The sequence below is a fragment of the Sarcophilus harrisii genome, chromosome 4 (assembly GCF_902635505.1).
Source record: "Sarcophilus harrisii chromosome 4, mSarHar1.11, whole genome shotgun sequence".
NCBI lineage: Eukaryota > Metazoa > Chordata > Mammalia > Dasyuromorphia > Dasyuridae > Sarcophilus > Sarcophilus harrisii.
This window is the reverse complement of record NC_045429.1, coordinates 334,930,010-334,956,700: the sequence shown is the minus strand read 5'-3', so window position 1 is coordinate 334,956,700 and position 26,691 is coordinate 334,930,010. Positions and strand designations below refer to the sequence as shown.

The 26,691-nt window shown below is 39.8% G+C and overlaps 1 protein-coding gene across 1 annotated transcript; it reads left to right on the top strand.

The window, feature by feature from the left end:
* The first annotated feature begins 186 nt into the window (after positions 1–186).
* On the top strand, positions 187–15,266 carry GSDMB (gasdermin B). The gene is made up of 11 exons (XM_023502392.2): positions 187–529; positions 1,709–1,952; positions 6,001–6,178; positions 6,885–7,044; positions 7,217–7,316; positions 7,907–7,945; positions 11,034–11,057; positions 12,269–12,441; positions 12,537–12,669; positions 14,349–14,422; positions 14,812–15,266. Exons 2-11 carry the CDS (start codon positions 1,724–1,726, stop codon positions 15,013–15,015), a joined length of 1,314 nt encoding a protein of 437 aa, XP_023358160.1. The 5' UTR covers positions 187–529; positions 1,709–1,723; the 3' UTR covers positions 15,016–15,266.
* Positions 15,267–26,691: the final 11,425 nt, after the last annotated feature.

Below are 26,691 nucleotides of genomic sequence, written 5' to 3'. Positions count from 1 at the left end.
GTGAAAATACTATGCTCCAATCCTCATTCAGTCTCCATGGTCCTCTCTCTGGATGTGGATAAAACTTTCCATCGTAAGTTTATTGGAATTGGCCTGAATCACTTCAATATTTAAAAGAGCAAAGTTGATTATTACATAATCACAGTTGATTGTTACATAATCTTGTTACTGTGTACAGTGTTCAATGTTCTCTTGGACTTTCTACCCTCACTCCCACCCCCCACCATCACAAATAAAACAGAAAAATTTCCAAATGTATTACAAATAAAGTAACAAAATGAGTCAGTTTTACAAAAATTCTTTTTTCATTTTTATGATATATTTAGACCTTAGAAGTTGGTCCCAAGCCAAAAGTCTTCCTGCTCCACCCAGCTAATGGAGGTGGAGCTTTATTTAACCAACTGATAACCCAAGAGACTTCATTTGTCTTTCTGGGCCTCCTGGAGACAATACTGGCCAGTAATCATTCTGGGCTTTTCAGAGTGAACATATTTCTGGAGTACCACGATTACTGAGTAGCAGCCCACTGGTAAGTTCTTGAGGGATGGTGGAATGCAGGGAGGGAACATTTGTGGGTTCAGGAATCTATCATCTGGGCCCCTCATTTGGAACTGTTAACATGCTTCCTGGTATCCTTGGGATCATGGAATTAGGGAAACATTCCAGTGATTCTCAGAAATTTGACTGGAGCAAATACAAGTGGGAAAGGAGATATTGGAAGTGACTTTGGGATAGCTCACGAGAATGAGCTTAGGATGCAAGGAGAAAAGTCCAATTTTGGATGGTTCAGATGCCCAAGAGAAGGGAGTGACTAATTAGGCAAACATTTTTGCAATGCTTTATATATTTTGTATAAATGATTTGCCCACAGTTACAACTACTAAGCATCCAAGGGAAGTTTCAAACCCAGGGCTCACGTGACTCTCAAATCCAACCTTCTCCACTCCACATCTCATTGAGCAGTAGGCATCGGAAGCCTGTTGCAGGTTTTGGAAGGTGGCCCAGAGGAAGCAGGATTCAGGGAATCAGGAGCCCTGTAGGGCAGCAGAAGAATCAAGGGTAGAATAACTGAATAGAGGGAAGGAGTCCGAGAAATGGAGAGAATGCCAAATGCCCTAAGGGGAAGATATCCTGGAGAGGATAGGGACAGCTGAGAAGAGCTGCGTTTTAAATGTCTTTTTATTTTATAATTGAACAAGTGGACATTTTCTGAAACTTGGAGACTTTATAAACTTTGATCTTTAGAGATAGGAGAAAAGTTCTCCATTCCTAGCTCCTTGCTTTTTTTTTTCCTTGCCGTCCTTTCTTTCACTTTCTTTTCAAGAACTACTTTTATTTTCATCTCTATGGTATGGATGGCCAAACATTGGCCACATATTCCACAGAGGCCTGTAATCCAAATTGGGAAGGGGAGGGGAAATAAACATTATTTATTTAGGGCTTATTGCCCACCAAGTACAATATAATCTCATTTGATCCTTGAGACAATCCTATATTGTTATTATTCTTATTTTACAGTTGAGGAAACAGGCAAACAGGATTAAGTAATTTATCCAGAGTCACACAGCCTAGTAAATGTCTTAGGCTGGATTTGAACTCAGACCTTTCTGACAGCAGGCCTAGCACTCCTAGTTCTTAGGGACATTTTTCTCTGGCAGTGCTGTTGCCCTGAAGCTGGTGTCCTCCAACACCCTCTATTCCCCAACAGTTCCCTTCGAAGACAATGCCTTCCATATTTAAGATGGTCACTGGAAAAGTAGTGCGTGAATTGAATGAGAATGGAGACCTAATTCCCATTAGGAACCTCATTGACGCTGACAAATTCCACTGTTGCTCTCTGGTGTGCAAAAAAAAGAGCTTTTTCCCTTTCTTTAAACCTCACTACTGGAAGACAGGGCTTACTGTGGATGACCTTCTGGAGGCCTCCGATGAGCTGGACTGTGTCTTCACAGGTCAGTATGCTGGGATGGGATGCTGAGACCAATCATCTGAGTTGAGAGCTGTGTGCTTGATAAGGGTCTAAGACAAAAGTGAGATAGTCCCTACTTCTCCTGGGGGATGCAATATGTAAACATAAATACATACAAAATACCCACAAAGAAATTAGTTGGGGAGAAGGGATACTAGTAAGAGGATTAGAAAAGACCTATAGAAAGTAGGATTTGAGATGAATCTTAAAGAAAACCAGGGATTCTGAGAAGCAAAGGGAAAGAGAAGGTACATTACAGGGGTGGGAAACAGCCAGTGGAAAGGCATGGAGATGAGACAAAAGAAGAGAAATAGAAAAGAGCGTTCATGGGCCAAGAATTTGATTTTGATTTGAGAAAAATCACTATATGAAAATCCAAGCTCTTCCCCAAATCTGACTTGGAAATAATAATCATAGCCAACATTTCTATGGCACTTATGACATATTCTAATAAGCACTTCAATTATTCAATTCAATAGTCAATTATAATTTGATTCTCACCACAACTCTGGGAAGCAGGTGCTATTAAAAAAGATGACTTTACATATGAAAAGATGCTCCAAGTCATTATTAATCAGAGAAATGCAAATTAAGACAACTCTAAGATACCACTACACACCTGTCAGATTGGCTAAGATGACAGGAAAAAATTGATGATTGTTGGAGGGGATGTGGGAAAACTGGGACATTGATTCATTGTTGGTGGAGTTGTGAACGAATCCAACCATTTTGGAGAGTAGTTTGGAACTATGCTCAAAAAGTTATCAAACTGTGCATACCCTTTGATCCAGCAGTGTTACTACTGGGATTATATCCCAAAGAGATTATAAAGAAGGGAAAGGGACCTGTATGTGCACGAATGTTTGTGGGAGCCCTTTTTGTAGTGGCTAGAAACTGGAAACTGAATGGATGTCCATCAGTTGGAGAATGGCTGAATAAATTGTGGTATATGAAAATTATGGAATATTACTGTTCTGTAAGAAATGACCAACAGGATGATTTCAGAAAGGCCTGGAGAGACTTACACGAACTGATGCTGAGTGAAATGAGCAGGACCAGGAGATCATTATATACTTCAACAACAATACTAGATGATGACCAGTTCTGATGGATCAGGCCATCCTCAGCAACGAGATCAACCAAATCATTTCTAATGGAGCAGTAATGAACTGAACTAGCTATACCCAGAAAAAGAACTCTGGGAGATGACTAAAAACCATTACATTGAATTCCCAATCCCTATATTTATGCACACCTGCATTTTTGATTTCCTTCACAAGCTAATTGTACAATAATTCAGAGTCTGATTCTTTTTGTACAGCAAAATAATGTTTTGGTCATGTATACTTATTGTGTATCTAAGTTATATTTTAATATATTTAACATCTACTGGTCATCCTGCCATTTAGGGGAGGGGGTGGGGGGGGTAAGAGGTGAAAAATTGGAACAAGAGGTTTGGCAATTGTTAATGCTGTAAAGGTTACCCATGTATATATCCTGTAAATAAAAGGCTATTAAAAAAAAAAAAAAAAAAAAAAAGATGACTTTAGAAAAGGACTCAAATTCCACCTGAACCTAAAAATCAATACTTGAACAACCCTGACATATGATTAGATAGTCTTTACTTCAGTGGTTCTCAAACTTTTGTTTTCAGTATCTTTATCCTATTAAAAATTATTGAGGATCTCTCCAAAGCGTTTTTGTTTCTCTGGGTTATATTTATAAACATTTACCATATTGGAAATAAAAACTATATTTGAATTTGCAGACCCTCTAAAAGGGTTTCAGAGATCCCCAAAATTCTCTCAGGGGTCCTCAAACTATGGCCTGCGGGCTAGATTTGGCAGCTGAGGACGTTTATCCCCCTCACCCAGGGTTATTAAGTTTCTTTATTTAAAGGCCCACAAAGTTTTTGTTTTTACTATAGTCCGGCCCTCCAACAGGCTGAGGGACTGTGAACTGGCCTCCTATTTAAAAAGTTTGAGGACCCCTGCGAGAGTCTAGACCATATTTTGAGAACCACTGCTCTACTTGGAGATCTCCAGAGGGGACAAACACATGACTTTTGCTGATGACCTGTTCCACATAAAAACATCTGTAATTGTTTGGAAACTTTCCCTTGTATTGCACCGAAATCTGCCTATGAAACATGTACCTAATTTGTGGTTCTGCCTTTTGGGACCAAGCAGAGCAAGGCTACTCCCTCTTTCATAAGATTGGGCTTCAAATGCCCAAATTCTATCATATTTTCCCTTTCAGTCAAGTCTTCTCTAGGCAAAACTTTCCCCAAGTTTCTTCAAATGATCCTCATATGGCATAACATTTCTAGTGCTTTTCCCTGAACTGGTCACATTCCCTGGGGCACAATCCAATTTTATCAATATCTTTTCCAAAATGGGATGACCTGAACTGAATACAATATGGTCTGACCAGAATAGGATACAGCTAATCTATCATCTCATGCTTTGGACACTGCCTTTTTTAATGCAAGCTAAGATTGCATCTATTTTTGAGGGGCTGCTGTGTTATGCTTTTGACTCCTACTTGAATGAGTCAGCAATCCACTAAAATCCCCAGATTGTTTTCATGGAAACTTGTCTAGCTGAGTTGGCAATAATAGAACTGATTTTTCATATCTAAATGTGGAACATTACTTAACTGTAAATATTACTTATTTAATTTAATTTTTTTAGATTCAGAGCAGTGTTCTGGCCTGCTGAGATCAAAACAGACTCTTTTGAGGAAAGGAGTGGGTGAAGATACCAGTGTGAAAATTATTGTATTCTTCATTTGACAAAAAGAAATCATGTTAAAATAGCTCCTATAATATATTTTTAAATGCTTATTATATATATATATATTTGCCTCCCAACTAGTCTGGTTAGTCGTTTTAAAGCCATCCTTCACATGTTTGCTAAGAAAGCCTACAAAGCCCATATCTAATGCTATTCCTTTGTCTGAAACCCTTTGGGCTGCCTATAGCCAACAAGAAAAATTCAAATGCCCAACATTGAAGGCTATCCACAATTTGGTTCAAACCAACCTTCTTTCTCCCTTTTTTTCCTTCTCTCCCTCCCTTCCCTCTTTCCCTCCTTTTCTTCCTTCCTCTCTTCCTTCCTCTTTTTTTTTCCTTTCTTCTTTTCCCTTCCCCCTGCTCTCTCTCCCTTCTGAAGATGGATAGCGATTTTTCATCATGAGTCCTTTGGAATTGTCTTGGATTATATTGAGAATAGCTAAGTCTTTCATAATTGATCATCATTACAACATTGCTATTACTGAGCACAATGATCACCTGGTTCTTCTCACTTCACTTTGCATCACTTCCTATAGATCTTGCCATATTTTTCTGAAACCAGCTGCTACGTCATTTCTTAAAGCACAGTATGACTCCATCACAATCATGTGCCCCAGCCTGTTTAGCCATTCCCCAATTGATAAGCAACCCCTTAATTTCCAATTCTTTGCCATCACAGAAAGAGCTGCTATAAATATTTTTGTGCATGTAAGTCCTTTTTTTCCCTTTGATTTTTTTGGGATACAGCTCTAGGAGTTATATTGCTAGATCAAAGAGTATGCACAATCAGACCAACCTTTTTCAGCTTCATTTAAATCCATCCCCCTTAACACAGTCTATCTTTTATCCAAGCTGGACTTGTAATTGTTCAATAAAACTCAAAAAAAGTATTCTTTCTCTCCATGTCTGGAATTCACTCCTTCATCTCTGTCATTCAAGTTCTACCTTCAGTGCTTCATTCAGGGACCATTTGGTTCCTTCTAGTCTATGAACTGACTGTGTGACTATTTAGGAGTCACTAGTTTCTCTCCCTCACCTCCACTCCCAACCTTCAGGATACCTGGAAGAAGTAAGGTGGGAACCTGGTGGTAAACTTCCTTGGGAAGGTAGGATTGTGGACGAAACAGGACATTTCAATTAGTCTTCCAGGAAAAGGATAAGGATTATCTCTTGTTTTTTTTTTTCTGAAGTATATTATCTCTGCCTTCTCTTTCCTTTTTTTTTTTTTTTTCATCAGAGGTGGCAGAAAAAAAGAATTCTAGAATTAAGGACAATGTGAAAATGAAGATGAGAACTGAAATGAATATACCCCATGTTACATCTGTAAATGGGGAAGTTGATTTCTCTACAAGGTTAGAGTTAAAGTTAAAGTTCTGGGAGATTTCCCAGGAAGGAAAGGAATCTTTGTCCCAGAGGTAAGGCTGTACCTTTGGGAAGGGAAAAGGGAGAGGCTGTTTTGGTGGGGAGGGTATTCAGAAGGCTCTGCAGATTGTGTCCTGGCTGCCCATCCCCATTCTCTCCATAAGATCTTTTTTTTTTTTCCCTTTTTTCCTCCATAAGATCTTTACTCAGCTTCCTTCATAGGAGAAGTGTTATAAAGAGAGCACAACTTGAAGAGACAATAAATTTCACTGGGGATAACTACTAGCCATATCTCGGGGAGCCCAGATGGTTTGGGGGTATGAAACTTCCAGCTGGGAAAACAGTTGCAGAACCTGCAAAATCATTCCAAGTGTTCAAACTGGAATTGTAAAAGGCTCTTGCTCCTTGGGAAGGGATCGGGAACCCCATGACACTTTTCTTCTGTCTGGCTCTCTCAGAGAAGGTCAGGCTGATTCTAGATTTTAACCCAAATCTGGAGTTGCTCCAGAAATGACTTAGTTGCCATCAATGTCCTAGAAACTCTCAGATTGCCTTGCTTTCCTAACTAGACCTCTACCATGCTGGGCTCCTCTGCCTTCAGGATTAGCCTAAAGGAGACTCCCAAAGGGAACTTTGGTAATCCTTCTCAAAAGCTAAATTAGTTCCTAGGATAAGTGGCTTTGCAGGAGGGATGACACAAGGGATGATCTGGAGGAGGAGCTTTCAGAGCTTATGCTGCCTAGTTGTCTCCTTCTCTAGGAAGCTGAAAAAAGAGATGCCTTCCCTAGTGGAAGCATTGAAGAAAAGAGGAGAAAATCTGTATATGGTGATAGAAACGGTGGAGTTGGCCGAGGAACAAAGCGTAGAGAGGAAATATTTCGTGGACACTTCCTTCAAATCTCTAATAATGAAAATAGAGGTTAGAGTCCTGGAGGAGGTGGGATGGCGGTGAGAGAGGAGGGGAACTGGCTCAGTCTAGGGCCTCCAGGAAGCTGCAGCCCTTGCCATGCTGTCCTGCCTTCCACCTCCTCTGGGCAAACATTTCCCAGCCGGCCTTCCTGCCTCCCTTTTATTTCTACTTTTCGTCCCAGGGCTGTGTGGATGTGAGTATCAGCAGTGCCGTCACCATCCCTTCTAAGAGTGTCCTTGCCTGCAGAATTAACCTGCTGGTCTTCGAGGAGAAGCACTGCCGTAAGTAGAGGGCCCAGAGGCCAGAGCTTTTGAGCACAGGCAGGATGGTTGTACACAGTGGGGATCAGAGAGGAGGGGAGAAGGAGAAAGGCCTTTAGGGTTTGGGTGGGATTCTGAGATGGGACCCACCCATTCCCAGTGGCCACTGTGAGACTTAGCCCACCCTTTTCAACAGAAATCTAGAAATGGACCTTCTAGGGAGGAAGTTCTGAGGAAACAATCCCCTTCCAATCTCTCATTGAGAAGCAGCGATAGGAAAATGCACATAGGAGCATCTGAGCCCAAATCCTACCCTAGATCCTTCTTAGCTGTGTGATCCTAGGCAAATCATTTAACTGTGGTGAGCCTTAGTTTCTTCATCAGCAAGATTGAATCACAGGGTCATAATTTATATTTGATTGCACATTGTGTCCTCCATTAGATGGTGAGCTCCTTAAGGAGAGGGGCTTATTTTTTGCTTCTTTGTATCCCCAGCACTTCGCCCGATGTCTGGCATATAGGAAGTACTTAATAAGTGTTTATTGATTAATTGATCACAAAAATCAAGTGTTGTCACAAATATGAACTATTCTTGTTTTCTTTTTCTCTAGGAATTTCTCATTTTGATGATAAAAATTCCTTCTCTTCCGGTAAGTGCATATGTGGATAGTTTCTTTCTATTTCTCTGCCCCCTTTCCTAGAAAGCCTAATCCTGTCTGAGCCTCTGATTCTGTTGAGCATTTCCAGCTTGGAATAGCTTTTGAATGGAGGGGGAATGAGTTACCTTTTGGGAGTAAAGTTTAGTTCTCCCCACCATGGCTGTCTCTGTCCTTTCTGAGAACAGGAAGAAAGGCCCTGGGATAGGGTGGGAAAAGCCAGTCACAGGTCGGATTGTAGCGGAAAGGACAGTTTAGGAGTCAAAAGCCCTGAATTTTAATTCCATTACACTCAATTTTTTCTCTACAGTGTGAATTAAGTATATGGCAATAAATAAGGGATATGACAAGGCTGAATTTTTCCCAGTCATTAAATTTAAAGGGTTTTTCTGATGTTAAAGAAAAGCCCTGGGTTTTAGTTTCATACATGACTTTTAATCAGCTCTGTGACATTGGAGAAGTCATTTCTTCTATCTAGATTTCTTTATTTTTAAAATAAGGGAGGTCCCTTTGATCTCTGTCAATCCATGAGTCTATGATTCCAAGCTGGGGCAAAAGCAGTGAACCACTCAAGTACACTCAGAAGGGCCCAACAGGAAGTCACAGAAGCAGTTAGGGTTCAAGTTCTGCTCAGTCCATAATGAAAGCTTCTCACCACACAAGAACCAGGAGGTTCCAGTTGCCATTCTGACATTCAGTACTGATATGGCTGTGGGCCAGGTTTTCCTTATCTGGGATGGACGTTACCTCTTGTCAATGGATCCACCAGTTGCGGGGCTGAGATAAGATGGCAAACATGGCAGAAAGAACATTAGGTTTTTTGTTTTGTTTGTATTATTTTTGTTTGTTTGTTTTGTTTGTTTTTGCTGAGGCAATTGGGGTCAGGTGACTTGTCCAAGGTCACATAGCTAGGAAGTGGAGCACTAGGCTTTGGATTCAAAGCCCAGCTTCTCTACTTGGCCATGGTTCCCCCTTCAAATTGGAGGATCTCTAAGTTCTCTTTCCAGCTCTATGTCTCAAGATTCCATAAAATACTATACAAATTTGTGGTTTTTCAGACATTTTGCAATTATGTCTGACTCTTTGTGACCCCAAATTTTTTATGTTTGTTTTGCAAAATGCTGAAGAGATTTGCCGTTTCCTTCTCTAACTTATTTTACAGATGAGGAAACTGAGGCAAGCAAGGTTAAGTGATTTGCCCAGTATCACACAGCTAGTCCGTGTCTGAGGCCAGATTTGAACTAAGGAAGGTGAATCTTCCCAATTCCAAGCCCACTGCTTGGGCCAACTGGATGCCTTTCTATGCAAACACAACATAATATTTATAGGCAATATTTAGCTAAACTTGTGAACTTTCCTTCAGTAACCATCTGTGAAATGGGGACTGCTGAGAACATGGCTCTCCTCTGCATGGCAGGAGTGCAAAGGGCTCAGAGATGAAGCCAAAGGTAGAGTCTCTTAAAGGGGCAGAAAGAGAGCTTCATTTTGTAATTAGTTAAGGGGAAAGGCAACTGGGTGCTACAGCAGATAAAACTATAGGTCTAGAGTTTAGGAGGATCTGAGTTCAGATCTAGTCTCATATACTAGCTGTATGATTTTGGCCAAGTCACTTAACTCTTATTGCCTCAGTTTCCTGATCTGTAAAATGAATTGGAGAAGGAAACGACAAATCTCTAGCTGTATGACCCTGACCAAGTCACCTAACCCTGATTGCCTCCATTTCTCATCTGAATAAAAGGTTCCTGGGATCCTATAATTACTTCGAGAGCCCCTAGGGAAGGAGGAACATGGGGCCCCCTCCTTAGGACCAAGACCTAGACCACAGACCACAGACAGAAGTTGTCATACACAGTCTTGAACAATAGTCTAATAAAGACATTACCCAAAGGACAGTGACCCACAAAGAGCAAGTACGCATTGGTTAAGTGCCTCCTGCATACTAGGCACTGTGCTAGGTGTCAGATATACAAGCAAGTTTCAGCTGAAGGAGTTGAGGGTGTTCACTTAACCTCTAGAGATTTTGATTTCCTTACCTGTAAAGAATAAGAGGGTTGGGCTCAGCCTCTTGAGTTTCTTCCTATTCTGAATTTATGATACAGTGATAAGTCAAGCAATCAAAGAGCTGGTGAGGGCCCCAAGAAGAAAGCTGCATGAGGGTCTTCGGAAAGGGGCAGGAAGGAGACAAGAAGCAGGAGATGGTGTTAGCTGTTGTGTGCAAGAGGGATTAACTCTGTATTTCCAGAGGGCTGGACCCACAAGCAGGGGTGGGAGCTAGAAATAAATGAAAAAATAGGGAAAACTAAAATGAAACAAAACAACTTCCTAATAATTAGGGCCACCCTAGAGTGGAAGGGGCTGCCTCACAAACCGATGGGTTCCTTCTCATCAGAGATCTTCAAGCAGAGGCTGAACAAAGGGATCTATTTTATCTGATATAGTGGGGTTGGATTCCTTTCAGGGATGGAAGATCTCTGTGATCCCATCTCTGTGATTCCATCACTGAGGGAATGATGAAGCTTGGCTAATACAATACAACAACAAAAAATAGAATAAAGCGACTGTGTTAAGGTGGATCGACTGTAGGTAAGAATTAGTCCCAATGCTGCTGTTTTTGTTTGTTCTTCCTTCTTGAAGAAGACCATGACATCAGTATCAGGAAGCATGCTATGGCATGCAGGTGAATTGGATTTGAAGGAGGGAGGGCTGGGCAATGTCATCTGCCTCTCTTTCCCCTCCAGAGCTATCTGGGTCCAGTCTCACATAGAGATCAGGATGACTGGAGATGACTTTGGATGAAGGGGAAGACCTTTAAGCTAAGGTCTTCAATAGGATTCGGTCCGACTGAGGCAACACTTCAGTCATTTATTTAATAATTTAGGCTAGGTAAGAAATGAGGCAAAGAATCTCCTCTTTCACCTAACACCCCCAAAAATCTAAATAAATAAAAAACTGGAAGGGGAGGACCCTCAGAGTTGCCGGCCAAAGCATAAATGACTGCTATCAGTCCTAAATGTTACACATCTTATCCACCGTGGTCATTGTTCTTTTTTTTTTTTTTTTTTTTTTTTTTTTTAAATTACAGAAAGTGATAGTGGCCAGAGATCAGGTAAGAACGAAATCTACCAGCTACTGAAGGAAGATGGACTTCTGATCTCGAAGGACTATCAGTAATCCTGCAGTCTGGGGCTGGGACAGAAAGTCTGAGATCAATAGCCCACCCATCCCCACTGGTGTGGTTCTTGTTGGAGACTCCGGATCCAAAGAGAATGAGATTGTCCCCTTTGTGTGCATCCAAAACCACGAGGGTCAGAGCTTTCTCACTCCTCCCTACGATGCTTAGCCCAAGTGGCTGGGATGGGGGGCCCAGTGGAATACAGGCCAGTTGGAATGAAGTATTGGATAGAAGGAAGGGAAACAGTCAGAGTTCTAAGGCTACCCCCAAAGGGGGGAGGGAGCCCTTTACACCTGGATTCCTAATGAAGGAAAATGAGTTGGGGGAGGCAGCCTGCTAGTGTGCTGGGGTTCTTACCCTTCATATCATGACCAATCTGGTGAAGCTTATGGACTCCTCAGAATATTTTAAAATCCGCTCAGTAATATGAAGGAGTAATTACTTGGAGCATGGATAGAGCACTGGTCCTGGAAATCAGGAGGGCCTGAGTCCAAATATGATCTCAACACTAGAGGCTTACTAAGCCATATGACTCTGGCCAAGTCACTTAGCCCCAACTGCTTCATCAAAATAATAATATACATTAGATTGCCAAAGGAACTAATTATATATCACAATTCAGTGATTTTTTTTTTTTAGCTGAAGCAATTGGGGCTAAGTGACTTGCCCAGGATTACAGACTAGGAAGTGTTAAGTGTCTGAGGCCAGATTTGAACTCAGATCCTCCTGACTTAAGGCTGGTGCTCTATCCGCTGAGCCATCTATCTTCCCTCAATTTTTTTTTAACCAAAAAAGTTCATGGACTACAAGTTCATGGATTCTGGTAGTTGTGTTCCAGTGAGGGCTTTCAATTTGGAGTCAGGAAAATCTAGATTGGAATCTTGCCTCAGACACTTGGTGTGTGTCTCTGTGTAAGTTCTTTAAGGTCTCTGGACCTCAGTGTCCTCAGCTATAAAAAGAGGGGTTGGGCAAAGCCTCTCATGCCCTTCTGGATCTGAATCTATGATCTGATGATAAATCAAGCAATCAAAGGGCCAGAGAGAAGATCCTCTGGCAGGGCCCCAGAACAAAGCTGCACGAGGGGCTTGGGAAAGGGCTGGGCAGGCTGGGCAACACAAGCTCTTCTTTGGCCCTTTTCTGTCCAGCAAAGCCGACTGAGGAATGGCCCGAAACTCTGGAGAGCTTCAGTGATCTGCAGGAGAAGGTGAAGAACTTGATCTGGGCCCTCCAAGACCTGACAGAAACGCAGCGGAAGGCTGTGCTGGACTTGCTTACCAGGCTTCTGCAGGACGAGGCACTGGGGGAGATGGAGGGAAAGGTGAGAGGTCCCTCCTGACCCACCCCAGGCTGACCAGGATGAGGGGTGAGCAAGGACCACCCCTCGGCTCCTCTCAACCTTCCCTTGGTCCCTAGGTGGCTATGGCCCTTTTCACGGAAGAGCTAAGTGACCCTGAGAACCCTCTCCTGAGCGTCCTGTTTGATGCCTCTGGGAGCTCCATGCAAAACCAGGCTGAGGGCATCCTGGATTTCCTTGAGGCCCTGACAGGTGAGAAAAGGGCCAGGGCAGAATCCTGCAGGCAGGGGCCAGGTGCTGTTTATGTGGGGGCAGTTAAGTGGAACTATTGTTCCTCCTACAGCATCTTTGAGTAAATTGTCATTTCACAGACAGGTGAAGGGTGCCCCTTCTGTTTTTCCCCTTGGCTGATCTCCTGGAGGCAGATACCTCCCATCCCCCAGCAGAGGCACCTTGGTTATACATTTGGTAGAACTTTATATGGGGAGTCAGGAGAACTTGAGTTTGAATTCTGTCTCAGATGTTTGCTATTTGGGTGATCTTGGACAAGTCAGTGAATCTCTCAGCCTCAGTTTCCTCATTTGTAAAATGGGGATAATAATAGCCTTTACCTTATAATATAATAGCCTACACCTTACCCTATGGTTATCTTGAAGATCAAATTGCAAACCCCAAAATGTTATATGTTGTTTTATCAGCCATATCCAAAGATCTGGGGTTTTCTTTTTTCTTTCTTTCTTTTGTTTTTATTAAAGCTTTTTATTTTCAAAACATGCATGAACAATTGTTCAACATTGACTCTTGCAAAACTTTGCGTTCCATATTTCCCTTCCCCCCCTCTTCCCTAGATATTAAGTAATCCAATATATGTAAAATATGTTAAAATATGTTAAATCCAATATATATAAACATTTATACAAATTATCATGCTACAAAAGAAAAATCAGATCAAAAAGGAAAAAAATGAGAAAGAAAACAAAATGCAAGGGAACAACAACAGACAGAGTGAAAATGCTATGTTGTGATCCACACTCAGTTCCCACAGTCCTTTCTCTGGGTGTAGATGGCTCTCCTCATCACAAGATCATTGGAACTGGCCTCAATCATCTCATTGTTGAAGAGAGCCACGTCCATCAGAATTGATATCGTATAATCTTGTTGTTGCCGTATACAAAGATCTCCTGGTCCTGCTCATTTCACTCAGCACCAGTTCATGTAAGTCTCTCCAGGCCTTTCTGAAATCCTCCTGCTGGTCATTTCTTACAGAACAATAATATTCCATAATATTCTTATACCATAATTTATTCAGCCATTCTCCCAATTGATGGGCATCCACTCAGTTTCCAGTTTCCTGCTACTACAAACAGGGCTGCCACAAACATTCTTGCACATACAGGTCCCTTTCCTTCCTTTAAGATCTCTTTGGATATAGACCCAGTAGTAACACTGCTGGATCAAAGAGATGCGCAGTTTGATAACTCTTTGGGCATTGTTCCAAATTGCTCTCCACAATCTTTGGATCCGTTCACAGTTCCACCAACAATATATTCGGGTCCCAATCTGGGGTTTTCTTGGCAAAGATACTGGAGGGGTTTGCCTTTTCCTTTTCTAGATCATTTTATGGATGAGGAAACTGAGGCAAACATGGTCAAGTGACCTGTCCAGGATCACACAGCTAGTGTCTGAGAACACAGCTAGTGTCTGTTTGAACTTACGAACATGACTCTTCTTGTATTTAAGTCCTGTGTTCTATCTGCTGAGCCACATAGCTGCTCCTAACATGCTCTGTAAATGCTACCTATTATTACTATCCCATTCAGCATTTCTAGGTGCCCCTCAAAAGTTCCTTTATGTCTCCCAGCCTATGACTTAATCTGGGAAGCAAAACCCACCCCTTTTCTTTTTCATTCATCCCTGCTCTCTGTTCCCAGAGCTAAAAGAAGAGCAACAGAAGATACTGCCTAAGGTTGTGGAGAAAGGACTCTTGTCCGAGACAATGAAGTTGGTGAGAAAGTCCTGGCCTCCTTGGGAAAGAGCTCTGGGGCTGGGGGTTGGGGAAGAAGCGTGTGGGAAAAGAGTTGTTTTTTCAAATGAGAAAGGGGCACCCAGCTAAGTCAGAGGGAGAAATCAGGACAAAGCCCCTCTTGGCTGCGTCTGTCACTGGAGTGGGTAGCTGTAATGTATGAGGGATTCTTGTACGGGTACAGAATTAGATTAGGGGCCTCCAAGTTTTTAGGGAGCTGAGAAAATGCAGAAAAAGGGCCGAGGAAGAGATAGAGTTTGGTTTCGGTGTCTTTAAGTCTGGTGGACACTATAGGATTTTCAAGTTGAAAATTACCTTAGAGATGGTCATCTTTGTCTATTACCAATAGATAATAAATCTCTTTCTTCCAGGTGGAAGACCTCTTAAGGCAGTCAGAAACATTCTCTCTGAAGGCTGACTCAATCACCCACACCCTTGTGGGGATATGTGACCCAGAGGGCAAGCTAGAACAACCTGTTACCTGGGACTCAGAGACATGTCACTCACTCTGTGCCCTGTACACAGTTCTTTCTGTCCTGATGCTCTTAGCTCAAGGTTCAGTTTCTGTCCCCTAATTTTGTTTCCCAGGGCTCAGTAATTTAAATGTTGATCAAAACGGCTTCATAGATTTTATTCCAAAGAAGAAAAAGAATGACCAAAGACATGTATAATCTTTGTGTAATAGAGTGTAAGCTCCCTGAGGACAAGAACTGTTAAATTTTTGCCTCAGTAAATCTCAGAATGGAAAAGGACTCTAGAGTCTACCTAATCCAACCCATACTTTAAAGATATTAAATTTATCCTGTATCTTTTTTTATTGATTCTATTTATAATTCATTGATTTTTGTCCTGTAGTTGCCTAAGTCATGGTTCTTTGTCTGTCTGTGAATTTAGTTCAGAAATTCAGCTGACCTGCAATGAATCAAGTTTAGAAATCTAGTTCTCCTACTAATCACTGTTCTTGCCTCAAGGAAATCCTTTTATAGAGGAGTCTGGTCCACTATCTCTGATCCTGCAAATGGACTCTAACAATCAATATTTTTTAGTCAAGAGTTCAGCTACCACTCTGAGTTAGAAAAAAACCTGTAAACTTCAGCTCCTGAAAAACTCCATGATATATATTTTTGCCATGTTTAACATATATTGTATTACTTGCCATCTAGGGAAGGGGGTGGGGAGAAGGGAGTGAAAATTGGAATACAAGGTTTTTCAAGAGTCAATGTTGAAAAATTATCCTTGCATATGTTTTGAAAATAACTTTCATAAAAAAAATTCTGCGATATCTGTCTGCTATCTTTGAAGGCCTACAAACTAATCTGGTACATTTTCATGAGATATAATGTCCCTCCTTTTATTAACTCCTTCCTAGGAGCCAGAGAATCTGCTATCCCTCTTCCACTGCTATCCCACTTCCCCTTCCATCAATGGCCTCAAGATGTAGCTGGGTCCTATCAAGGATTCCTTTAAGACAGAAATACTGGGTAGTTGTTTACCCCATATGAGAATTAGTTCTCTTCTTAAAAAGGAGCTATGTCTCTTCCTCTGGGTCATTGGCCTAATTGACCCCGTTTATTAACAGGTTCACACTCTACTAATAAATTAGTAAAGTTCAGAATTCTGTTCCTCAGTTTACTTTTATTAAATTCTATTTAGACAACCAGAACAAGAAGAATCCCGTCTGTCCTATTCCCAGTGACAGCTACTTTTTGCTTCAAGATCTGTAAGAGGACACCCCCGCAGGCAGACATACAACAAGCATTTATTAAGTTCTTAATATGTGCTAGACACTGTACTAAGCTCTGGGAATTCAAATATAAACAAAATGGACAGTTTCTGCCCTCCACTATCTTCCATTCTGATGGAGGTGGACAGTACACAAAAGGGAGATGGAAAAGATGGGGGTGAGGGGTGCACACAAAGGTGTGGTGTTGAAGTCCAGAAAATCAGAAACACAGCCAGGTGGAGAATGAAGGTAGATCGGCCTAAAATGGAGGCAGAGGAAGATTTCACCCATGGGAGACTAGGGTCCGGCATGGCATGGGGGGGGGGTGTTGTAGAGAGAGCAGGCTACATGAGAGCATGATTATTCCTAGCTGAGAACAACCTGGGTGCTGATGGAAATTCCTGCATGAGACTTTCTCCAAGTCCACTGTTTTAACGTCTAGAAAGTCAGAAGCACAGACAGCTGGAGGAATAGTGATTACTGCATCAGTCAACCCCTTCATTCCGCTTTGGGCCAACTCCCATAGTTTCCCACATTCAACCTAAATTTATCTTGCTCACGTTACTTACTGCCCTTAGTTTTGTTGCCTGGGATCAGTCATAATGGACCTAATCCCTCTTCCACATAAATCAACAAGCATTTTCAAGCACTTACTTTGTGTCAGGAATTGAACTATGGATAGAATGTCCAAAATGAAACAGGACCTACCCAGGGGGGCAGAGAGAAAGAAAGCTTTGTTTTGGAGTGAAAACATATTTGTGTATTGCACAACATAAAGTTATTGGCTACCAGCAAAATATCGATGAGTCTGGGTAGAGCCAAGACCAAAATCTTGAAGACCTTTCTTCTTTCTCTCCTTCCTCCTAATATGAAATACATATGCAAAATAAACACAAGGTAAGTTGGTGGGAGGAGGAGGAATTAGCAGCTGGAGGAAATAGGAAAGACCTCATGTAGATGGGGACTGAATTCAAATCTTGCCTCAAACACTAACTTTACCACCTTGAACAAGTCATTTAACTTAAGCCTCAGTTTCCTCATCTGTAAAATGGGGATAATAATAGCACCTGTCTTTCAGAGTTGTGAGGTTCAAATGAAACTTTATGCATACCTTAAAGCATTATATAAACACTCGCTGTTATTGTTGTTGTTATTAGTAAGGAGGTGACATTTAAGCTGAATTTTGAAAGAAGCTAGGGATTCTAAAAGACCTAATGGGCCAGGGAAAAAAGACTAATCTAGGCATGAGGGTCATTGATTGATATTTGAAGACTATCATACCATCTCAAGTTTCCCCCTCCCCAGATGAAACATTCCCAAGTCCTTTGACATATTTTTATATGAAATTGAAGTGCTTCACCATCCTGGTTGTCTTCCAAATGCTCTCTAGCTCATCCTAAACCGTAGCTTCCAAACCATGCTGTTCCAGAAGTTACATGATTATGATCATTGTTTGACTGACTTTTTCTGCCTCCTCTTTTCTCCATCCTCAGAACTGTTGGTAGGATCATAGGATCCTAGAGTTATTGCTGAAATGGCTCTTGGAGAACATCACTTCATAATGGTCCTCTTGGTTTTTTGAAGCTGATCCTTCTCTATTACTATCCACACTATTCTTTTCTTTCTGGGATAAAAACTAGTTGATCCCAAGAACCACATGGGGATGTCTTGGAAATCATTTGTCTTCTTTCAGATATTTTCTGTATGGCTATGTCTTAACTCCCTTGTGGTCTGGTCTAAAATTGTCAAAGAAATAAAAAGAGAAATTCCATTTAGCATAATTGTAGACATTATAAAATACTTGAGATTCTGCTTGTCAGTAGACACACACACACACACACACACACACACAGAAGAACTATATGAACACAATACAAAATACTTCACACAAAGACAAAGCTAAACAATTGGAGAAATATTAATTGTTCATGGAAAGGTTGAGCCAATAGAATAAAACTGGCAATAGTACCTAAATTAATTTATTCAGTGCCATACCAACTAAATAACCAAAGAATTATTTTGTAGAGCTAGAAAAAAATCACAATATTTATCTGGAAAACCAAGAGGTCAAGAATATTAAGGGAATTAAAGAAAAAAGTGAGGGAAGGCAGCCTAGCAGATAGATAATCATCAGAACAATCTGCTATTTGGTAAGAAATAGCATAGTTGATCCGCAGAATAGATGAGGTTGCTTTGGTTGTCATTTTGTTATTTACCCTTCATTTTTAGAGGATGAATGACATCACAGATGTTATCTTGAGTCGCTCATGAATTGAATGTAAGTGAGGCAGAGTTGCACAAAGTCATCAATCTTACTCTCTCTGAGTCACTAAAGTCCAGTGACAAGACAAAAGTTGAAATGACCGGTGATAGTGAAGATGTAGTGGATGACCTTGTGTCTGACCAAGCTTCAGCCACATTCGTGATTGTTGGAACAAATTGTTTTCATCCACTCATTCCACTGAGCAAAGTCTTCATATGCTTGGAGTATACATCCCTTAATTTATTGATGGATTTAAATAAACATAGTGACCTGGTATCTGATAACTTTCAAAGTCACAGTAAGAACTCACTTCAACAAAAACTGCTAGAAAAACTGAAAAATAATCTGTCAGAAATTAGGCATAGATCAACATTTTAAACCACATCCCAAGATGAGCTCAAAATGGGTATATATGATTTAGACATAAAAGGTGGTATACTAAGCAAATTATCAGATTGATGGATAAAAGAAGAGTTCATGACTAAATAAGAGATAGAGAGCATCAAATGATCAATCCCTATCACCAGTGAAACTGGTTCTTGGTTCCTTTTATTGGTTCCGCTTTTATTAGTAATACTTGTAAAGCTTGTGTTCCGTAGTCAGTGGATACTACCCACTGAGATGGAGAGGGAGTTTCTTCCTTTCCCTTCTTCCTGAGCAATAAGGTGACTTACAGCAGAAACAAGGTATTGGTAGACGTCTATTCTTTCAGAGAAGGGAGGACCTTATCTTTTATTTTATTGAGAAAACTGAAACCATTTGATGTGAGCTCCTTCTTTCTTTCTCTTCTCTCAGCCTCCCTTGACATCATCCCCTACTCTTTCCTCCAGGCTCCTTACCAAGGAAACTGCTCTACACATGTGCTTAATCCTATTCCCTTCTGTCTTGTCCAGCAGACTGCAACCTCAAACATCGCACCTCTCTTTCAAGTCTCCAACCTATTATTGATTGGTTCCTTACTGCAGTCCTACATGCAATTCCTTTCCTGGACTCTGCCATCTCTCAGATCCCAGTTTCCCTTGAATTTTGGTTCATGAGTATATCTTCAAATTAACATGTTCAATATGACTCATTATGTCTTCCTCAAAACCTTTTCCATTCCCAAACTTTACCGTTTCTGTTGAAACACCACTTTAAAAAAGAAGCTTCAAATTTAGTAAACGTGGGACCCCATAGAGTTGGAGACAATCGGATGATTCAAAAACTATGTACATGTGTGTGTATATATATATATATATATATATATATATGTAAAACATGCATACATGTGAATATGTAGGTACTTGTTTTTTTTCCCCATTAGAATGCAAGTTTCTTGCAAATAGAAATTGTTCCATTCTTGGCATTTGTATTGCCAGAGCCTGACATAGTGCTTGAGAATATGTGCTTAATAAATAAAAGTATATGTTTAATAAATGATTGTGGACTGACTGATAGATTTGTATTGAGAGGAGAAATTCAGGGATATTGTTCCTGAACCAATCTCATAAGTAATAATGATGGGTGAAGAGGGGAAGAGAGAGATAGATGAAAAATTCTTTAAGGAGCCGTGATCCTGGAGTCTATTCTTCCAGACCGAGAAAGGAAATTTTTGGGCAGCATCTTCAGCTTTAAGAGACGCCCTATGATAATCCCAAATTTAAGAATTGAATTCAATTCTGTTACCATCCTCCAATAGGGAAAATATTATCCCCACTATGTGCTCCCTGAAGAAATAAGAGATAGCTCTGAAACTAAAGGAAGTTATCCCTTGGGGGAGGGTAAAATAAGAGATCTGGACCTTGCCAATTCTTGTTGCCATGACTGTAAGTTTCTCAATCAGTGAAGGTCAGAGGTGCCTCTCTGTTCCTTAGTGACTGTTTGAGTTCTATTTGAGGCCTGACCCCTTGGGAATATAATCCATGATCTCCACCCTTCCTCTCCCTAGGATTCTGGATGCATTTGAACTGGGCCCAAAATTCTGTGAGGGTCTATTTCTTTCTCTGTCACTTTACTCCTGAAAATCTCCAAAATAAAGTTTAGGGATAACTCTAAGTTTCTCCAAATGAAAGTAATCAGATTTCCAATACCTAAACAAGCCTTTAATGTATATCATGGGTATTGGGGATGGGACAGAAAATGCAAAAATACATAAATGACTCACAGGAGACCATAGACATCCAAATATGGAGACATAAAGTACACAAATGTGGTGAGACTTTGGGTTTATTTTCCAGATCCAAAAGCACGTTAACATTTGGAGTCCTCAGACAAGGCTGAATATCTCCCCCTTGGGATTCTAGAGTTTTTCTCCCCTATTTTTATTTGCTCAAGCTCCCATTCTTGTGTGTTTTCCCTACTACCAATCTTTAGGTACATTTAATCATTAATTGATCAGTGATTACAGCCTTAGTATCTTATTTTTTTTGAGCAGTTTTTATAAGTATTTTGTTTAAGAAAACTAGTACAGATATCTATGCAAACCCCATGTCCTAGGCAAAAGAAAAAAAAGTAGAAATATAACAGTGATCTGCTATATACAATTCTGTATCCTTTGTTTTTTAAATTTAAAATTTTTTAATACAATTATGAGTAAAATTAATTTTAAAAGTCAGTTAAAATTTTTTGAGTTCCAAATTCTCTCCCTCCTTAAGATGGTAAGCAAATAGGTTATGCATGTGTCATCATTCACCCTTTATTTATTGCTAGTAGAAAATTAGAGTTTTTTCTGGGCTTTATCAGTGTTTTGTCTCTTCAGTCAAGGATCTCTGGAGTTACTCATCTCTATTACCCAATCTGTCATCTCTATTTCCAATCCAATATTACCCTTCTGATCCAGGTCATCCAATGTGTTTTTAAAGAGTAGTTTTAAAAAAGTAGCTTCAAATTAAAGTAAACATCATTTCCCCACAGCTCAGTCATCTCAATCATTCACTGAAAACAACTGTCCAAGAGTTAAGCAATAATCTAATGCAATTTCAAGAAAAGTATGAAAATCATTTAGAATATTCATTCTGAGAAGAGGGAAGAAGGGGAAAGGGAATAAGCATTAAATATGCACCCACTGTGTGCCAGGCACTAAGATAAGTGCTTTTTACAAATATCTCATCAATCCTGATTTTTTTTTTTTTTGATAGGCAATTGGGGTTAAGTGACTTGCCCAACTAGTAAGTATTAAGTGTCTGAGGCCCAATTTGAACTCAGATCCTCCTGACTTCAGGGCCAGTACTCTATCCACTGCACCCTTAACTGCCCCTACCCAAATATTCTTTTCTTCATTTTATAGGTAATGAAAATGAGATTAAATGACCTGCCCAGAGATTGTTGTTGTTCCAATCCTTCTAGTCATGTCTGACTCTTTGTAACCCCTTTTGAGTTTTCTTGGCAAATTTTGAAATAGTTTCCCATTTCCTTCTCCAGCTCATTTTACAGATGAGGAAACTTAGACAGACAGAATTAAGTGACTTGTTCAGCACACAGCTAGTGACTGCCTGAGCCAGATTTGAATGCAGATTTTCTATCCACTAGTCACTAGTCTCCTGCGGCTCTGGAGACTTTATCATCATCAAGACTATGAGGTACAATTATAGCAAAGGTGGCATGTCTACACATCCTTGTATTTAAAAAAAAAAAAAGATGGTAGGGAAGCAGGCAGGAAATTGTGGTTTGACCACAAGAGATCAGAACAATTTTAAATGATAGTGTACAATGAGCACCAAAATTCAAAATAACCACACTGTGAAATGAAGTCTCAGACAGGGGGCCACTTTCAATTCAGTATCAAATAACAGATTACAAAAGAATTATTGTATGTTTATTTTTTAAAAAGAGAATTAAGGGGAAAGAAAAAAAAGATCTAAACTGTTGAATGACCCCCATCCTCCCTCCCGTCTATTCCTGATAAACTTGAGTCACATTTTCTTCCTTCTTGTCCAGCTCTTTTGGAAAATGACTGTGTTTGTTTGACCTCCAAAAAGAAACCTGTGTTCTTTGGAACATTCTGTTTTTGATAGTATGATTCTTTGAGTTTCTTGAATCATTCTTGTAATTTTTAGTTTGAAGGAAACTTCACTGACAGCTGGCCCAATGACTTTGAGTCTAATTCCTTCTCTATTTTTATCTCTCCTTACCCCCAAATTCTCAGCAACTGATAGATTACAGCGGATAGATTGCTGGGTCTTTGAGTTTAGAAAGATTTGAGTTCAAATCTTACCTAAGAAACTCACTACTTGTGTGACCCCAAGAAAATCACAACTTCTGATTGCCCTAGTTCCCCCAAATGTAAAAATGGGGATAACAATAGCATCCACTTCACAAAGTTGTGAGGATCAAATGAGGGAATATTTTTTAAAGTGCTCAGCACAATGCCTGGCACTTAATGGCTGCTTAATAAATGCTTTTTTCCTTCCCTTCCCCCCTTAGCTGAAGACATGCTTGCTAGTCAGAGATGGTAATAGATGCTTCTGAACAGAGGTGGGTTGCAGGATCAAGTCTCAGTGTGATACCAGCTTCAGGAAGTTGAAATCTCCCTTTCTAAGACTCAAAAACCTATCTCCTTTCCCCACAGCACAATGCAGCAGCCACAGGGACTCCCATGTGGTTATCAATTTAAGCAGTTAAAGTCAGTTAATTTTTACAAAAGGATATTTACTGAGAAGATATAGCAAGAACAGAAGCATCTAACACTCTCTCATTTTCCCTCACTTGGGGATCCGTCACAGTATTATTGTTCATTTTTTGTTCTGGAAGAAGACTGATGATATCGTGGGTGACGTCTTAATTATCCATGAATTAAGTTTAGTGAGGCAACGCTGCACAAGATTGTCAGCCTCACTGTCTCTTCCAGAGTCATTAAAGTCCAGTGGCAAGACAAAAGTCAGAACAACTGCCAATGGCCTGGGATGTGGTCAATAACTGTGGCGTCTCTGATTCTGATCTAAGCAGTTTATCCACTTTTATAAGCAGTTTATCCACTTTTACGACTGTTGGAACAAATTGTTCTCATCTGTCTATTCCACCAGGTATAGTCTTCTCATTAAATTCCTTAATGGCCTTTTAAGTAGTAAGTAACTGTCCAAGTATGTTACAGAAATATTTTCCCTCTGTGACAACGTGTGCACAGGTTTGAAGCATTACTAGTTTGTTTCTGTAATAATCTGAAGCCATTATGATCACGTGCACAACTTTGTATTCCTGCAGTGATTACATCAAATTCTGATCATTTCTGACCAAGTACAATGTGTTCTTGTAATTATTCAACCTGTCATTAACTGTTTGTAAAATGTTATAAGGGTTCAAAACTAAAAGTTGTTCACTATTTGATGACCAGAATCAGTTACTGAATTTCTACATACACACACACACACACACACACACACACACACACACATCACATACACTCATTTGTTCTGTACAGAGTAATAGCCTCAAGGAGCAAAGTAATAGCCTCATTCCCTCTGTAATCCTGTAATTGTATTTCATCAGTTGTATAATCACATTATCAAGATGTTAGTAATATTTGTGTTCTTTCAGTGTAAATTTCAAGGTGTTTAAAAACCATGGTTACTAGCCATATATATTACCAGTCATCTTGAAATTGTCCTGGACCATCAAAAACAAACTTTTATAAGTCAGTCAGTCCACAAACATTTATTAAGTGCCAGTTACATACTATACATTTTGCTAAATACTGGGAATACAAAGAAAGGCAAAAGATTGTCCTTATTCTTGAGTTGCTCACAATCTAATGAATTTTGCCTTTTATTGCAAAGCTGTTTTCTGATTTAAACTTTTTCTTTGCTTATGTTATTCTTCTGACACATTTTCTCCCCTCTCCAAGTTTCCCTCAAGCTTTAATTTGATTTTTAGTAGTATTTTATTTTTAATAGTATTTATTTAAATACTACTATTTAGTAGTATAATATTAATTATAATCATGTTATTTACTAGTATTTATTTGCATGTATTATAAATACATGCAAAGATGATTTTCAAAATTCACTTTTGCGAAACCTTTTGTTCCAAATTTCTGTCCCTCTCTCCCCTCTCCCCTTTTCCCAAGACAGCAAGCAATCTGATATAGGTTAAACATGTGCAGTTCTTGTAAACATATTTCCATATTCATCATGCTGCACAAGAAAAATCAAACCAAAAGGGAAAAAAATGAAAAATAAAAGCCTAGCAAATAAACAACAACAACAAAAATAAAAGGTGAAAACTGCTTTAATCCACATTCAGTCTCCGTAGTTCTCTCTCTGGATGTGAATCACATTTTCCATTGCAAATCTACTGGAATTGCCTTGAATCATTTCATTGTTGACAAAAGTCAAGTCCATCACAGTTGATCATATCACAACATTGTTATTACTGTGTACAATATTCTCTTGGTTCTGCTCATTTCTCTCAGTATTAGTTCATAGTTTCCTTCCCTCTCTTAATTATTTTCTTTTTATCCTCTAAATAGCTTGTTTGTATATTGCAGACCCCATTAGATTGTAAGTTCTTTGAAGGCAGGGGCTATCTTTTGCCTCTTTTTGTATCCCCTGACATTTAGCACATTGCCTGAACATAATAGGGGTTTAATCAGTTCAATTAATCAGAAGTCCCTGAAAGGATGATTGGTCATTGCATAGATCAAGGAGTTCTTAAGGCATTCAGAATTGTTTTTCTTTACAATGTTGCTATCTTTATATAAATTGTTTTAATTCTTCTCTCTTTTCTTTGCTTCGGTTCATACTCCCCAAGATTCTCTGAAATGGTTTCTTTTGTCATTACTTACAATATAATACGGTAGCGAGGGAGCATTGTGAACGAAGCCTGGGGACTGGAGTCAGAAGGATCTGAATTCAAATCCAGCTTCAGATACTTCCTGTGTGATACTGGGAAAGTCCCTTAACACTATTTGCCTTACTTTCCTCATGTGTAAAATGAGCTGGAGAAGGAGGAAATGGAAACCACTCCAATATCTCTGCCAAGAAAATCCCAAATAAAGAGTCAGACAGGACTGAACAATCACCACCACCACTACAACCACAACAGTATAATAACATTTCATTATCTTCATATACCACAATTTCTCGAGCCATTTCCTAACAGTCTAAGAGGCAGGACCTGCTCCAGAGCCAAGTTCTTTTCTTTTTCCTCTTTTCTATCCTCCTCCTGAGTAGGGAAGTTGTTCTGTGATTATTGTCTCCCAGATATTATCTTCCTTCTCAAATTGCAACCTCATCCCTTTCTCTGCTCATTATCAAAAGAAATAATATATGGAAAGCACTTTGTAAATAGTAAAATCCTACCCAAATATTAGCTATTACCTATGTGTAATAGATGTAGCCAAGTGTAACTAGGGAGTGGATGGGAGAGGAAATATTTGGAAATGAATGTGATATGGAAACAAAAGGGATCAAAAATAATAAAATCCTCCTTTAATACTTCATCAAGGTGGAGAAACCCTAAATTCTTAGATCTAGAGCTGGTGATGGGGAAGAAGAGGCTCAGGGGCCATCTGGAGGATTTTATTATTTTTGATGCCTTTTGTTTCCATATCATATTATATTAAATGATAAATATAAATCTTTCCAGGTTTCCACCCCCCCCCCAGGCAGTTGGAGTTAAGTGACTTGCCCAAGGTCACACAGCTAGGAGTGTCTGAGATCAAATTTGAACTCAGGTCCTCCTAATTTCAGAGCTGTTGCTCTATCCACTGCACATCTAGCTGCCCCCAGGCTTTTCTGAAATATCTAATATATTATCAAATGAACCGGTTGGCAAGAGTTTCTGTGAAAATGTAAGTTCTAACTGAAGAGTTTATTCTTGTACAAAGGTTAGTTTATATATAAACATTGCTTAAAATGAAGCAATGTGTAATTGAACTGGAAATACATTTATCATTTAATATAACACTTATCATTATCCTGTAGAAAAGTAAATATTCTGAATCATAACTAGCTATTCATGTAATTAATTAATTAGCCAACAGGAGAGTATAGTATATAAATAATTTGGGAACAAGATGGCACAACCCTCAAGGCACCTGCCAAATGGCTCTGTCAGATGATATTTAGCTTACACGAGCTGGATGTCCCAAAGATTGTAGTATCCCTATTTCTCATTAGAGGGGACCTAATCTATAAATTTTTAGATTACTGCCTCCTCTCCTCCCATCCTCTTCAAGGGCACACAACATATGGCAATTAGGAATTGGTACAGGATTCAATATAGATCTAGAAGTAAAGCATAAATTAATGCTTCCAAATTTCTGAAAATCTTTTGTTTCTGATCTTGAGC

What these genes read in the sequence shown, in the direction of transcription:
- GSDMB (XM_023502392.2), top strand. Translation starts at nt 1,724, where the DNA reads ATGCCTTCCATATTTAAGATGGTCACTGGAAAAGTAGTGCGTGAATTG. An exon ending in AAGGAATCTTTGTCCCAGAG is followed by an intron (nt 6,179 to 6,884) that starts GTAAGGCTGTAC and finishes CTCCTTCTCTAG; the next exon opens with GAAGCTGAAAAAAGAGATGC. An exon ending in TAAAAATTCCTTCTCTTCCG is followed by an intron (nt 7,946 to 11,033) that starts GTAAGTGCATAT and finishes TTTAAATTACAG; the next exon opens with AAAGTGATAGTGGCCAGAGA.